General features: G+C 53.5%; 1 protein-coding gene across 1 annotated transcript in view; it reads left to right on the forward strand.

The window, feature by feature from the left end:
* Positions 1-2097: 2097 nt before the first annotated feature.
* OPCML (opioid binding protein/cell adhesion molecule like) overlaps positions 2098-15853 on the forward strand; it is a gene marked incomplete at both ends in the record, with an annotated part of 1087629 nt that continues 1073873 nt past the window's right edge. Inside the window, one exon of the mRNA XM_081240616.1 lies at positions 2098-2347. Within this exon, the coding sequence (XP_081096742.1) occupies positions 2098-2347 (250 nt within the window). The remainder of the gene's footprint in view (positions 2348-15853) is intronic.

The following is a 15853-nucleotide window of genomic DNA, read 5'->3' on the forward strand; positions in this document are numbered from 1 at the left end:
TGAGCCACCAACAAGTACTCCTGCCTCAACCCATGCTGTGCACTCTACCCAGATTAAAATCAATAAATTATTTCCCGTTTGTTTGTAGCACTCCCTGCTTAAAATGAAATTATTTTTTTCCAGCAGCAATAGGGAATTTCTAAATATTGTTGGTTTAGAATTCAAGGCCTTTTTCACTCTGCCTTCCACCTACTCCCCCAAGTCCTCTCCCCATTTTTCCCCAAAGGGTTTTGGCCTGTCTGTTCTGTTTCCCCTCCCTGGGGCATCCATCTCATTTCAGTGGCCCACCTGATCCTGCGCCCACCTCAAGCTAGTTCTGTCCTGCAGATTTAGCCACCAGTGACAATTCTGATGAATAGGATTCTGGCTTTGTTCAAGAATTCACACGTGAATTTGCTTGTGAATGACATGTTTGCAACTACTGGCTCTGTAGAATCTGACTTTAATACTTAGTGGGTACATGTCCTAGTATCTTTTATGTAGAGTCAAAAATATGTTAATTTTTCAATGGTCTCTGCAAATATCTTGTATACCCTTTTCAGACAAGAGCAAAGGATGTTCTTTATATTCCCTTTAAATATATAGCCCTTTAAAAAAGGACTTTAAGTACTTTGTAAGTGCCAGGTGATGATACTATCACCATAGTATAGAAAACCTTTCAGACTTGTTAATAAGGAGGGAAGTAATGGATTGTTTTACTTCTTTAAAAGGAAATAGTCTTAATTTTGTAGAAAAGGAGGCACTCAGACCAAAATAACTCACTGGCAATTGGTGGTAGGCATAGCTGCTTAATGGCAACTGTGAGGTTTTGGGTTTAGGACAGCTCTGGGTTTGAATGCCGCCCCTCTTAGCTGTGTGGCTTTGAGCCAGTTGCTGAACCTCTCTGAACTTGAGTTTCAGCCTACTAAAGTCCAGCAGTAGTGTTGCTACGTGGTGGGGCTACTGTGAGGATGAGCTAAGATGGTAACTGTGAATACGTGCCCACGCAGGCACTTGGGAAAACATTAGCGATCGTGGGGAAGAGGAGGGAATACTGTCTCCCATAGGGTCGGTCACTCACCTGCCCCTGTGGTGAGCCGTGCACACACTGAGCTGGGGGGCAGTCCGAGCCACCGTGGGGTCTTGGGAGGACACCCTGGGGCAGAAATAGTTGCGCCCTGTGTGCCCAGCCCCTTCTATAATCCCCCCTGCTGTTCTTTTCACAGATCCTCAACACCAAGCGGATCCATCAGAGGGGCACCTCCTCAGCAAGCAGAGGGCGCAGCCCATGGCGGGCCGGGGGTCCTGGGGGTGGGTGCTGCAGGCCTCCCTTAGAGCAGGTGTGGAGCTGGAGGAAATCTGCCGCACGACACACCCAGAACACCATCCATGGGAGCTGCTCTTCCAGGGGAAGGGCCGACTGGGCTGTGAACAGGAGAAGCCAGGACGGAAGACAGAAAGCCACAGGTTCCTTCCATGACCTTGTCACCTTGGAGATGTCGCATGACTTCAGCTGGTTCCTGCCTCCTTGCCGTCTAGTCTGAACGCACCCCGCCTGTGCTGCAGTCACAGCGGTTGTTCCGGCGTCTAGGGCGTCTAGTCTACGGAGAGCTTGAGGATGCTCAAATTGTGGGGAACCCGGCCAATTCTCTTTGCATCCTTGGTGGAAAAAACCCTAACGCACCCATCTTCCTGCTGGGCAAACTGAATTGCGTCCGATTTAAACGTCCGAGTGACCCCTCCATGGGCCACGGCTCCTGCCCTCCCAGCCTGGAGACCAGGAGGAGCAAAGATGGTGAGGCATTGGCACAAGGTTTGGTCACACTGCCTTTCTTGTCCTGCCCTGAGCCCTGCTCTGTGAGGTCCCCACTGCCAGTCCCAGCCCCTCCCACTGCCCACGAAGGCTCTCCGGTGCCCACGGAAGGAAGCCCTGCGCGCCGGCATCGCCCCCGGAGAGCAGTGCACACGCGTGCTCCGGGCGAGGGCGAGCATGGGGCAGACCGAAGCCCCCCAGAGCCCAGCCTCCCAGCTGGAAAGTGCCCGCGTGTCGCTCAGGAGAGTGGAACCAATGCGAGCCTCGGAGGAGGTCTGCTCCGCGCCCCGCGCAGATTGGCGCTGATGGTGCTCACCAGTTGTGTGTCTGTGCAAGGAAAAACCCGAGACGCTGCCTGCCTGCTCCCTCTCTCTCCTGCTCTCTCCCTCCCTTTGCAAACATTGGATTTAAACCTGCTCAGAATTCAGCACAGAGGAAGGCGGCAGCGGCAGCAGCGGCAGCCGGCCCAGCCGCGGGGACACCGCAGCCTCAAGATGCACCACCCCGCCTGCTGGATTGTCTTCTCCGTGACGACCGCCCTGCTCTTCATCCCAGGTACCCGACGGGGGCTCTCGGCTCCCCCCGGGCGGTTTCGAGCAGCAGGGGAAGGGGAAGGGGAGCCCGGGAGGAAGAGGGAGTGTGAGCTGCGTGTGTGGGGAGAGGTGGGCTCGCCGCGCACACACTGCTTAGCTCGTCGCTCCTGCACACTCGGGTGCTTGCAGCTTGGGTTTGGGGGTTCGCTGTCCTTCCAGGCAGTGGGTCTGGTGGGCTGGGTTCGAGATGTGCACCTGCTGTGAGGCACTGCAGTTGCTGTGCAAGGTGCCGGCTGGCTTTAACCAGTTGTGGTCCCAGGGGTAGGAGAAGAGGGGCTTCACCTCCCAGGGATAAATCCTTCTCGCCGCTTCTGTTGGGACCGGCAGGATAGAGGGGACATCCTGGTTCCTCTCTGCGTCTGCCGGCATCTCTGTTTTTCTGTCTCTCCTCCTTTCTCTCTCTCCCTCCTCCCTCCCCCCCCACCACACCACCCTCTCTCCTCACTCTCTCTCCAGCCCCTTCCTCTCCCCTTCCTCCTCCTTTGCTCCTGCATTTCTCATCTTAACACAGTCCTGCCACCTCCATCCTTTCTTTATCCTTCCACCAAATGGGCAGATTGTGCCTTTGAAATTCAGAATCCCGTTTCCCCTTCCTTCTCCCTGCATCTGAAACGTGAATGTCCCCAACAGAATTTGGAATGTTCGTGTCGGGGGAAGGGTGGGAATCTGGGTTTACCTGGTCCTCCTCAGCACCTTCCCTACCTTACCGAGCCATTTAAACGTGGTCCACCTATCGCAGCAGTTACTTGTTTGCAGTGACACAGGTAAGATGCTGCAATCCTGCCAGAATAGGCTTAGTGGAAGTGTTGCAAAACCCAACACGTTGTAACAGATTTGATAATTGCATGCGTGTCATTCGCAAGCAGACAGCTGAATCCCTGCAGGCATCCTTCAAACAATGCTGAAGGGACGGGGTTACGCTTCCAAGGGTTTAGGCAGCGTCCAGGGGTCTGTGGGGTTTCTACCTTAAACCCCAGCCCAGCGAGAATTTTCCTTTTTTTTCCCAAATTGAGACACATGCATTTGGTTAAACATGAGCTTAAACCTAAAATCCTGTGCATGTATACACAGACATAAATAATAAGATTCTTAAGCCTTACATATCCTGTATGGGTAAAACACGCAATTTTACATTTTTATATTCAGAATTACTTGGTTTTTCTTTTTAAGAACATAAAGCCCAAAGTATTTCTAAGCTACCAAAGTGAAATCAGAAAAATGAAAAGTTTATTGGGAAGAAGGAAGAAGAGGATGGACTAAAAAAAACAGGGTGGGGGGTAAATCCATCGTTTAACGTTTTGTAATGCTGTTTTAAAATTGCACTTTTTCTAGCAGAGATGGGTGCTGCATAACCACGTTCCAGGCTGTCTGTTGTAGGCTGAGAAGTTAGAGTGGGTGGGGGAGTGCTGCTCTCCTTCTTCCAGATTCAAGCCTGGGAGGGGGTTTCAGCAGGACCAGCTCAGAGGGGAAGGCCTACAGGGCACTCAGTACCTGCTCCAGCCTGGTAGAGGGAGCCAGGTGGGCGCTGTGGGTCTGAGTGAGGGTCCAAACTTTCCCATGGGTGTGAGCCCTGGCCTGGGTGACAGCTCTGGGCCCCCAGCCCCCGTCCTCCCTCTGAGCTGAGGCACAGCTGGCACAACAGCAGCGCTCGACCCCTAGGGATGCTGGTGGTGGGTTTGGGCTCCTGTCGTGGAATCAGAACATTGCACTTCCAAAGGCGGGAGGGAGCGAGCCCCAGGAGCTGGAGCTGCATTGCGGTGCACCCTGAAGAGAGCTGGAGCCCGGTGACGCTTCCCTGTAGAGCTCCCAGCCTCCTCTCCCCTGGTGGGGAAGCACCCGCACCTGAAGCGGGCTCTGCTCCAGGACTTGGCCTCCCCCAGCCCCCAGCCCCTCGGCCTCACCAGGATGAGCTCAGCAGAAGGGAAGGCATTTCTGCTGGAGGGCTGGCTGCTCTTTCCTGCTAATTGTGCTGGAAGCTGGCCCGAGCATCTCAGCCGGAGGAGGAAAGTTGGCTTTGGAGGTACCCGCAGGAAAGGAAAGCATCACCTCGGGAGGGTCCCTGCGGGGAAACGAGACCAGGCTGTGTCCTAAAGTTCTGACAAGCGAATGGCTTACTTGTGACTTCTTCCTCCCCTCTTTTACTTCCTTTATTATGTGTTTATAGACTTTTCCCCTTTGTTTCTAATGATGCTTTTCCTCCCATCAGGGTTAATACCAGCTCGTTAGCCATTTACTTTTCCTGCTTCTAAAGACAGAGGCTAGTGCAATAAGGTAACCTTGACCCGGTTGGGCCTCCATGCCATTTCACTCTGCAGCCTATTTCTCAGTGAAACACGTTTCCATCCCAGAATAATTTTAAGGCTAATGTTGTTGTCGCCTGGTGCCTTCCAGGGGGAGACCGATGGCCATAAATTGCTCTTTTAGGCAGAATCTCTGGGACAGCAAAGACAGTAACAAGTGGAAACCATAATGAGCCCACACCCGAGACGGGGAGACGTCTCTGTTGACAATTTAATTGTCACTCCAGGCTTGAGATGTTCCTGAGACCCTGAGCGCCGAGAGTGGGGGCGCTTTTGTGGTCCCGGGCAGGAGGAGAGATGGGCCTGTGCAGGGAGCCTTTCTGACCGTGGGTCTGGGGACTTTGTGAGGGAGGAGTGGGATGGGAAGCAAGCCGGCAGAAGCAGGAGGTGAAGAGTGCTGGGGGTGCAGGTTAAAATGCAGACCCCCCACCCCACCTCAGCCATGTGTTGCTAACGAACACCCCCGGTCCCTCTCGGCCCACTTCGTGTGTACTTGAGAACCTGTCCACGGCCTGCAGCATTCGAGTCCAAACCCATCTGTGCCTGCCTTTTCCCCTCTAGCCTGAGACATGGCAGGGCAGCATGGAGGTGGGCACGGGGGCTGCTGTCTTTATGGCCAAGGCTCAGTTTCTGAAGCAGAGCGTAGAGTCACGCCAGCTGGGGGCCCAGCTCGCTGATGGGAGGATTGGCTCTCCGATCTGGAGGGCTTATGTTCCCATGTTGCAGTCATCACCTCCTGTTTGTCCCCTTCTCCTCAGGTTGGTTTGGTTGGCTCAGAGTGTCCTCTGGGCCTCAGTCTACCAATCTGTAGAATGGATTCCAGCGGCATACGCTGCTTATCTCCACCTGCGTGGAGTAGCCAAAAGCATAGGTTAGATGACAACAAGGTGAATGTAAAAAACCCAACCTGGTCTCCTAGTCATAGGACAGAAACAGGGGGCTGTTGCACAGGATGGGAGCTGGCATTCCTTCTGGTGGAGCAGGCTGAAGGCAAGGCTGACCATACCCACTTATATGTGTCCTTGTCACAGTGCTGGGAACTAACGGTCCAATCTCCCCCTTCATTTATCCAACAAGACTTTATACAGGTTCTGATTACACATAGTACAGTGAGTAAGTACTCTCCTGCCTCAAGAACAGAGGTCCATAAAACAGGGAATTATTCAGGGTGTTCCTGCCCTTGGACCCTGACGCCACAGGCCCATGGACTTTGAGCTTCCTGGGCCTTGGCTTCTCTGCATGGAAAACTAGGGCAGCAGACGCACACGGCCCCTTTGGTCCCGATGTTGCTCTGCAGTATTTTCGGGTGCTTTGCACATGGGCTTGTGCGTCAGCTTCAGACAGTCGGTGCTCCAGGGGCGCTGTCACCTGCGGCCTCTGGGCTGTGGCTGTCCTGTCCCAGGCTCACTGGATGGGGGCCCCTAGGCTGCTGCCTGGGCTGGGAGAGAGGAGACACGGATGGCCCAGCCTGGCTGTTCCTGTTGGTGATCTCAAGCATCAACCCACAGATGGCCAGTGGCTGCCAACAAGCCCGGCTGTCTGCAGGGGTGGGTGTTCGCACCTCCAGATGCTGGGTGGTGGCACCTTCCAGACACAGGGGCCGGGCGGGCGCTCAGAGGAAGGAGACAGGCTGGCATCACCTTGGGACGGCACCTCTCTCCTCTGCCAATCCTTCTGACCCCGCTAAAGGTGCCGGGCTCCGGGCCCTGCGACGTCTGCCCCTTGAGCTGTTTCATGCTGTTGATGGAAAACTAAGACTTTGCTTCTCAACCCAGGAGGCCTTGGCTGCCTCTGTCTTTCCCTTAGGTGGGGAGGCACTAACACGGGGGCAAGGACATGGTTCCATTTGCTAGATTTCTACACCACTCAAGTCTACACCCTGAGATGGAGGTGCTTGTAGGGCCCGGGGCGGGACTGAAGGTAATTCTGAGAATGGGCAGGAATAAACCCTGTAACCAGAGATGAACTTGAAGACAAATGTGCTTGCTATTCCCTTCCTGTAGGTGTGAGAATACACATCTCCCCCTCACTGTCCTCCAGTCATGTCCACACACACACACACACACACACACAGACAGACACGGATGTCTCCAAGTCAGAGCTTAGCTGCCCTCACAGTCACATCCACAGCCCCTTCAGGAAAGTAGCCTCTTCCTCTGGACTTGCGTCTCTGCCCTTGCAGGGCTCCCTGCTGTAGCCGCAAGCCTGGGTGCTCTCCCTGTGGGCGCTGTGGCAGTAGACCTACATGCTGCCTGTACCACAGTCAGCCGTGGCCGTGCGCGTGGAGCGCTGCCCCAGCGACGCAGGGACCCCGTTCATCCTCCTGCCACCTTTGGGCCCCGGAGCCTGGGCGAGGCCGGCCTTGCACTCCTTTCTCAGCACCTCTGTCTGTCTGCCTAGACCCCATGGTGCTGAGAGGCTGGGGACTCCCCTGCAGTCACTAGACTAACTAAATTAAATGTTTGCCAAAGGCTTTGAGACACCCCTGGGCAATGCGCTGGGTAAGTGCAAGGCATTATCATTATGATGCAGGCACTTTCCTTTAATGAGCAGAGGTGCTGTGCAGAGACACCCCCGAAAGGCCCAGGTGGATCAATGCACTGGGACACAGGCCACTGATTGGAGTGGCTGCTCGCATGTTCCCGGGAAATGGTAAGTGACAGGAGGATGGCATGCTTGACACCCAACTCCACAGAACCAGCATATTCCACATCTCAAGGTCCAGACTCTCTGAAACAGCCTGAGTGGTCATTCGTGAACATTTATTCACGGGGAATTTACAAACGCTGTTTCACCACTCTTGGGAGTTTGCTTAGTGGTTATACCAAGCATCATGACAGTATCATGCTTTGTGGTCTACCTGGGAGATTTATCTCTGGTCTCACTTGCTTCTCAAAGAGTTCATGAGCTAGGCAGAGCTGAGCTTGTCTTTCCTTTGCTTAAAACCCTATGCAGACTTCAGGTTGCCTCTGGAATAGAGTCCAGAGCTCTCAACCCGGTCCCCGGGCCACAGCCTGGCCCACGCTCCATATCGCTCGGGAGTCAGTCCCTCAGACACGCCGTGCCCTCTCCTTCCTCAGGGGCTTGCCCTGTGGGGCCACCTGAGCTTGGAAAACTCTGATCCTCCCTTCATGATGTTTCTGGATAAATATCCTTTCCATCCTTCAGGGCTCAGCTTACATTCCTCTTTCCCAGGAGAGCATTCTCGATGCTCGTTTCCGTCGTTACCGCCAAGTCCAGGAGGCCAGGTTCCTCCCACCTAACTCTGTGGGCCCATATAGTTTACAGTGATTCTCTGTGTTATGCCTCGCTTTCCCCCGTGGACTGCGGTCCCTCAAGGTAGGGAACGCACCCGTTTTTTCCTCCCACATGGCCTCGGTGCCCAGCACAGTGACAGACATGGAACAAGTGCTCACAGAGCACTTGTGGAGTGAACGAGTGAGCGGATGAATGGATGGACACGTGCACGGGTGACCGGCCAAGCTCACACGAGTACTAAGGGTCAGCTTCTCTGTTCTGTCGTTCTGCTCCATGCATTGAGTCCTCAGGCATCTGGGCCCCTGGGCCTGCCCAGCAGCTCCCCCATCTGCAGAGTGAGGGCAGACAGGCTTTGCTAACGGGAGGTGGAAATGTATGAAGGATGCTGTAGAGATTACTCCTTCCAGTGCTCATGCCTGTCAATAAACACCAGCCCCGAGCTTCCAACCAGACATGCACGCGGCAGCTCAGAGCTGGAGATGGTGCTTTTGGATTTCCTGTCGCATGTCGCCACAGAACGCCTGAGAGTGAGAGACTCTCCATAAACACAGACGTGGGCCCTGATGTGGGCCAGCGGCTGCGTAAGAAACAAAATCACTCACAGGTTTAAGCAACTCCGGGTACTGATGAAGTGGCCCGGTTATTAGAAACTGAGCATCACGCCTGCCATGCCAACAAGTACACGCTGTAGCAATACGAGGAGGAATTGTGACCACAAGAGGTAGGATGCTGGGTTAGGGACAGGAGGACACTGATAGCGTAGGGTGAGGCATGCTTGAGCAAGTGACACTTAAACGGGTTCATGTTCCTACAGATGAGGTCAGAAGGGCCCAGTAAATCCGAGGAAATGGAAACAGGGCTTCTCGTGTCTTACCCGGAGTCACTTCTTATGGCTGAGCCAATTTCAGACTTGCTGGTTCGTGGCTGTGGGCTTCTGAACAGCAGGGGTCTTGCCTTGCTCCTTCCTCTCTGACGGTGATGCCACAAGTACCAGGCAGGTTCACTTGTCTGACATGTTGTTTATTGAGTGGTTACTATGTGACAGGCACTGTTCTGGGCACTGGGAATGCAGTGCCTGAACAAAAGTCTTCTGGTCCCTGCTTGCAGGAGGTTCATAGCCTTGGGACTTCCCTGGCGGGCCAGGGGTGAAGACTTCACCTTCCAATGCAGGGCGTGCGGGTTTGACCCCTGGTCAGGGAGCTAAGATCCCGCATACCTCGTGGCCAAAAAAACCCAAAACATAAAACAGAAGCAATATTGTAACAAATTCAATAAAGACTTTTAAAAAATGGTCCACATCAAAAAAAAATCGTAAAAAAATTAAAGAGAATCATTCTCAAAAAAAAAAAAGAAAAGACGTTTACAGCCTCGCAGGAGAGACTGAGTGCCTCATATATGTGTCCCTGTGGAGGGAAGTCAGAGCTGATACAAATCTATGGGAGGAGAGGTCTGTGTTGCCCATAGGAAGGGCTTGACTTGCCAGGGAGGTAAGATCACTTGCACGAGAAAGTGACCGTTGAGCTGAGGTCTGAAGGATGAAGAGCAGAATTTATCCAAACCCAGGGAAGAGGCCGAGTGAAGAGGATGTGCAGAGGCCCCGGGGCAGAAAGGACCAGGGGAGGTTCTCCTGCTTGGCTGGAGCGCAGAGGAAAGGCGTGTGTTCCACGATGAGGCCAGCAGCCCTGGACACTCACGTTCGTCATCTTGGTCTCTATTCTAGAAGTGACGGAAGCCCGCTGATGCGATGCACCTAAGTGCAGATGAGGATCTCGCCTTACATAATTGAATCTTATTCTTGTGCATTTTGAAGAATGAATTAGAGGTGAGCAAACTCGGAAGGGGTGAGGCCCCCAGAGTAGCTCAGGTGGGAAACTGCTGGTGGTGTTGGATTGGAGAGACACAGGTGATGTGGAGCTGCTGCTGGAAAGTCAGAGGTGCCCCAGATGTGTCTGAAGAATCTGAATCTAAAGGAAACCCACTGTGAGCACTGGCAGTGCCCTTGGGAGCACAGAGAAGATGATCTGTCCTCCATGTCCTGCTTACAAACCATCCGTTCAGCTCAGCTGTAATTTTGCCCAGAACCAGAAATAGGTTGTTTTGGAAATTCCATCATTCCTTGAAGTCTCATAATCTCAGTCCCTCCACTGGTGTCCTCTCGGGGTCTAATAGGAGCTTAAAATTGCATCATTCATTTCCCAATCTGTCAAAGAGATTGCAGAGAGCTCTAGCTGTGTTACCTGCTGGATCTTGCCCAGGGTTATTTGCTCCTAAAAGAAACCAGGCATTTCAGAAAAGCTTTGATTAGACTCTAGCTTGACTTAAGGGCACCAAGATGCAACATTTTCACAAATATTTTTGTGATGTCACAAGAGCATGCACGACCTCCCTGTAACCACCTGGGTGAGTCATATTCATTTATGGAGAAAAGCAGAGCCCTCGGGACTGAAAGGGATGCTGGAGATATCTATCCCTTCCTTTCATTCTACAGATGAGAAGACTGAAGCATAGGGAGTCCAGCATCTTAGCTAATGTCACATAGTCAGCAGGGACCCGACCAGCATGTCTGCACGGAGCTTCAACAACCTGTGTTCATAGCCCAGCTGGTGTCATTTCAGCACACGAGGGGCTGAGCTGAGCTTCGCCTCCCTGTCGGATCCCCTGTTGGAAAACAGACTTGTAACCTCGGCTGCTCTGTTTCCCCGAAGCTCTCTCATCTTGGTGCATGAGGAGCGTGTGGAACAGGGTGACTCCCCGGTATCCAGTACCCAAGGATTAAGGTGACAGGTCAGAAACAAGAGAGAAGCCTGTCCTCCTCAGAGGCATCCTCATACTTTGAATGAGCTTTGTAAATGAACTGGGAGACTTCTAGAAATCAATTGATCCTTGATATGCAGAAGGAGATGCTCAGGGTGGTACAATATCAAATTCCAGGTACGTGTCAGCCTGTCCTGTTTGGTCTACACACTGCAAAAGGCACCTGCTTTTATCCTCACCAGACCATCAAACCCAAGAGAAAATACACACTGAAAATATCATAAATGTTACATTAACAGTTCATGGTGAAACGGTAACTGACGGTGTGCACAGCACCTCCCCGTACATTGTTGCTGCTCCATGTGATAGCGGGTGAACGCCCGTCCTCCCCCTTCCCTGTTCCCTGCTCTGCCCTCACGGTGGACCATGCGGGCCTGGGCACGATCGAGAGGTCAGCTCAGAAGAGCTGTGCACAGTGCCGAACAGGAAGCGGGGCTTCAGATTCAGAGCAGACAGGAATGCACTGGTGACCGTGCTTGGGCCAGGCTCCTACGGGCAAGAAAGGCAGGCCTGAGGAAGCCTTTGCTTCTCTGAATGAGCCAACCTGCTTCTTCCGAAGAGCCCGGTGCCAAGGGAGCCCCAGCTCCTTGAAGGGAGAAGAATGCTGGAAGAGAGAGTGTGGTGATGGAAATAGCCCGTCAGCCTCCAAGGGAAGCTGGAGTTGCCTTGGGAGTCCCCTGGCTTCATCCCACGGAGACAACAGTGCCCAGTCTTACTTGGCACAGGGGTGGATGCCTCTTTGGGTGAAGCCCAGATGGGAAGGGATGGGGAAAACCACTCTGAGGATTCTGCATCTTTTCCTGATGGGCCCTCCCCCTCCTTTTGTTTAGGGTGAGATTTTTGGGAGTAAAAGGGCTCTGCCTTACAGCTGCCCCCGAGTGTCCATGAAGATTGGACCACTTCTTTATTATGACCCGGACAACTGTTTTCTTTCTTCTTTCATTTATTTATTTTTACTGTTAGGTATAAAATGAGGTACAAGGATATATTGTACAACACGGGGAATACAGCCAATATTTTATAATAACTATAAATGGAGTACAACCTTTACAAATTATGAATCAGTATATGGTACACCTGTAACTGTATAATATTATACATCAACTATACTTAAATATTATTTACTTTTATGGTGGATGCTGAGCCCTTCTGCCATCCCCTGTGGGAGAGTGTGAAAGCGGGACCCAGCCTCTGGCTTTGCCTCTGCACTTGTGAACTGGGCGGCCTTGGGCAAACTGTTGGATCTCTCCGAGGCTCTTAATCCTTTACCAAATAGGAGGAAATAACTCATTTACCTACTTCCTAGGGCGGCTGGGAACGTCATAAGGGATGCAGGCAGGCGTGCGGGGCTCGGCGGCTCCAGGCGGCAGGTCTGGGTCTCAGCGCGTCCCTTGGGTTGGTGTGTGTCTGGGTCTTTCCCGCTTCTCCTCCTGCGTCAGCCCCCTCACAGCTGACCCTGTCCTGCTCTGGCTGCCACAGGCCGTGGAGCACATGCCCGAGTGCCCGTGACGGTGGTTCAGGAGGAGGAGGCCCCTTTCAGGCCACTCCTGTGTTCACGCCCCTAGGCTTGGAGCCCTGTTTGCTTTGCTGCTTCTCCTTTTTCTGTGGAAAGTACTGGAAGTGGTTTGTGTTTCCCCAGCTGAGCTGCTCTGGCCCCGCCGGGTCTCTGTTTTTTGGGTTGAGATGAGAGAAACCCAGATGGGGCTGAGAAGAGCGAAGTTCTGGTGGAAAGTGCTCTGCAGCCCTGAGAACCGGGCCACCCCATGTGCCTGTCTGCCGAGCTCGCTGCCATCCCTGAAAGTAGACTTTCAGGGAGCAGTGCGGGGCTGGGAGGCACCTTAGTGGGTGGGGGCCTGCTTGCTCCCCTGACATGTGCTGCAGGGGACTGACCAGTTCCTCCCGCCACGGGCTCAGCCGCGAGGCCCTGGTGACCCAAGTCCCTCTGTGCAGGCCCAGGGGACCACAGACCCTGCGCCTGTACCGGGCCAAGTCCAGCATGAGAGCCAGGGACGCAGCTGTGTGCTTGGCCGGTGAAAGGAGGTGAGGTCCAAGGTCACAGCCCTGTCTCGTGTCCTCCCTAACCCCACCTGCTCAGCTTCTCAGCTGCCTCAGAAAGACCCAGCCTGCGTGGAGGTGCCGAGCGGGCCCAGGGATCCAGGAAGGGCCCCAGAGACCAAGCACACCGCCCATAGTGAGAGGTGAGAGGCTTTCTGTCCCTGTCACCGGCTGCCTTCTGAGTAGCTCAGCCTGCGGGCCCCCCTGGAGGCCGGGTCCCCGCAGGGGAGTGGAGCCCGCTTGTACCTTCACCACGTCCTGAGTCTTCCTCTAGTCTGGGATCAGGGCGGGGGAGGGGTGCTCTAGCTTGGAACTAGAACACTGGTTTTTCATCAGATTTTAGTTTCCAAAATCAGATTTTATGCTGCAGTTGAAGAGCGGAAGTGGTGGAAGAGCATTCAGAAGGATGGTAGGGGGGGAATCACAGTACACTGTAGATTATTTTTCCCCCGTAAAAACATCCTATATTCTCCATCCATCTTTATTTTCAATTCTTCATGACAGTTTGTTTGTTCCGCTGCTTTGTGATGTGACATCTGGGAAGGCAGTGACTGTGGTAGATTTTCAGTAAAGAGAAAGTTCTTCCGTTAGTTTGACTGGTCTTCTGTTAGGGTTCCTAGGTATCGGCTAAGGGCCCGGTTACCATCAGCAGATCTCTCTCTCCTGTGTTTGGATGTGACCTTGCCCCAGGAACTGGGTACATAAGAAATATCTTCATATTCTCTCGAGATTTCTGAAGGCCCCTCTTCTGCGTCACGCTGAACGTGGTGGAGGAGACAGGGTCAGCGTGAAGGCCGAGAGAGCAAAGGTTAGGGCTGGAGGGAAAGTCAGGGACAAAGCAGAGCTGGGGTTGGCTGGAGGCCAAAGACAGGGAAGGGTGAAGGCCAAACACCAGGCCACCAGGCGACGGGAGCGTAGAGAGGAGACTGGGCAGAGGATGGGCCACCACCCAGCACGTGCGCAGGGGAGCCGGGGTCTCAGCCCCGGGGACGCCCCCTCCTCAGAGCAGAGCCCCTGCCCAGTGCTGAGGTGGTGTGCAGACGCTCTCTCTGCCTGTCACCCTCTGGGGCAGAATCCTCTGTGGGCAGAGCCCGCAGAGGGTGAGCCAAGCAACCGAGAGACACCAGGGGCCCCAGGCGTGAGCACAGGGTGTCCTGATAGGTACAGCGACTGCCTGTCCCTGCTCCTGCCCCTCCCCCTGGGGGCCTTTAGCCCAGAGCCCCACAGGCTTGGTTGCAGCTGAGTGGGTGCAGTCTGTGCCCCGCTTCTGGACCCCAGCTGTCTCTGATCAGGCAGAGTAGTTCCAGTCTCACCTGTTTCATACCATCACTTTCTACTATTTAAAAAAATTAAGACCTACTCTATGACCAGTTGTCTCCAAACTTCTTTGTTTTAGAGCCTATACACACAATGTATTTTTTTAAGCAGAAATAATCTATGTTGCTACACATATGTGATGACCAAAAGGCTAAGATAAAAATAAATAAAAATAGGAATGCTGATATTCCTTCCCTTCATTCAGTGTAACACTCAAAGCATCCCTGGGGACCAGCAGCACTCAGGGACCAGGGCACTGGCTCATGGGACTGGAGTCAAGACAGAAATGTCACATCATTGTTGGCAAAAGTCTTCCTCTAATGGCTCTGCTCTGGCTGCTTCTCTCTGAGACTGAGCATGGGATGTGTCCTTGGCCACAAATCACTCTGGGTGCTGGTACAACACAGTTGCTATGGCAGACCCCATCTTGGAGCGGCTGTCATGTCCTTCAACAATTCTGTCTTTGTGGTAAAAATGAGTAACATGTCAGTGGATACAGACCACTATTACAGATGTTCTCTTGTTTATCAAGAAAGACCATTGAAGGGAAGTAAATGCAAAGCAGTCTTTGGGAGAGAAAAAGCTAAACAGGGGGACCTTCCGTTCCAACTGCACGTGGTTCCTCATCCGAGTTCTTGCCCTCTTCTCCCTCTGTCCCAGCTCTTCTCCACGGACCACCTGCTGCAGAGACATCCCCGTGGGGGAAAGTCCAGCCAGGGGAGGGTTGGAACTTTTCGCATAGGTATTCGGAGACCGCAGTAAGGGAGATGCACAGGAAGGAGGAAAGTAGGAAACTTGGCGGCAATGGATGCATTTTCCTGTGCGTTGTCCCAGCATTGGTGGCAGCCCCAAGGATGGGGCTCTCAGGTCTTCAGCCCCTGCCTCTGCTCGCTGAAGCCCACAGGTGTGTTGGCTTTGCAGCCACGCTTCTCACGGCTGCTCTTGGCCAACGACCAAGCCAAGCAGAGGTGCTGGGTTGTGGCCGTTCTTGGGAGACATGGCTTCCTTGATGGTCGACTTTGGCCCGAGGCTGCCTAGGGGCCTGGCCACACTCTCCTTAGGAGGACGCTGCGTCCCCACATCCACTCAGCCTTCCTACGGCCTCGCTCTCACTCCCCGGGTCAGAGGGCCCGGGTCTCCAGCTCTATCCCCATCTTCTCTCCCAGGTGCTCCCCTGTCCCATGTCTTCACACTTCGTCCTACCTGATGTCTGGTTCTGGGGGATCCAGGCTGACATCGTGCTGGGCCCAGAGCAGTCCTGCAAGCCAAGGCTTTGCTCCCCAGTCCAGCCCTTCCCAGTTCGATGTCGCACAACCCAACCCGCTCTGCAAAGCTGAGCCAGGACTCACGGGCAGGCCTGGGAGGGCTGTGCAATTGTCAGCTCCAGGAAGAACTTGCTTTTTTGGACTCTCCTAGCCCTGGCCCTTGGAAACCCTTCTCTGACCCTGAGAAAATGAGACATTTTTATAACAAGTCCCCCAGATTCTCGCCTGGGTTTCAGGTTTCTCTGGAGTGATGATAAAGGTGCTTCCTTTCTCCCTCAGCAGGACCTGAGTCCATTTGGAGATGCAACACACACCTTGCGTTCTTTCTTGTCTTCCTGGTTTGTTATCTGGAGCACATTCACTGTTTAGCTCATAAAGTGGGTTCTACCCTCCAGTGATGTTTCCATTGTTAGTGGTTATGGTCACACGTTAGCTTCTGGAACGTGATTTCCCTAATGC

This window comes from Mesoplodon bidens (assembly GCF_964165515.1).
Source record: "Mesoplodon bidens genome assembly, chromosome: 7".
In the NCBI taxonomy this organism is placed as follows: Eukaryota; Metazoa; Chordata; class Mammalia; order Artiodactyla; family Ziphiidae; genus Mesoplodon; species Mesoplodon bidens.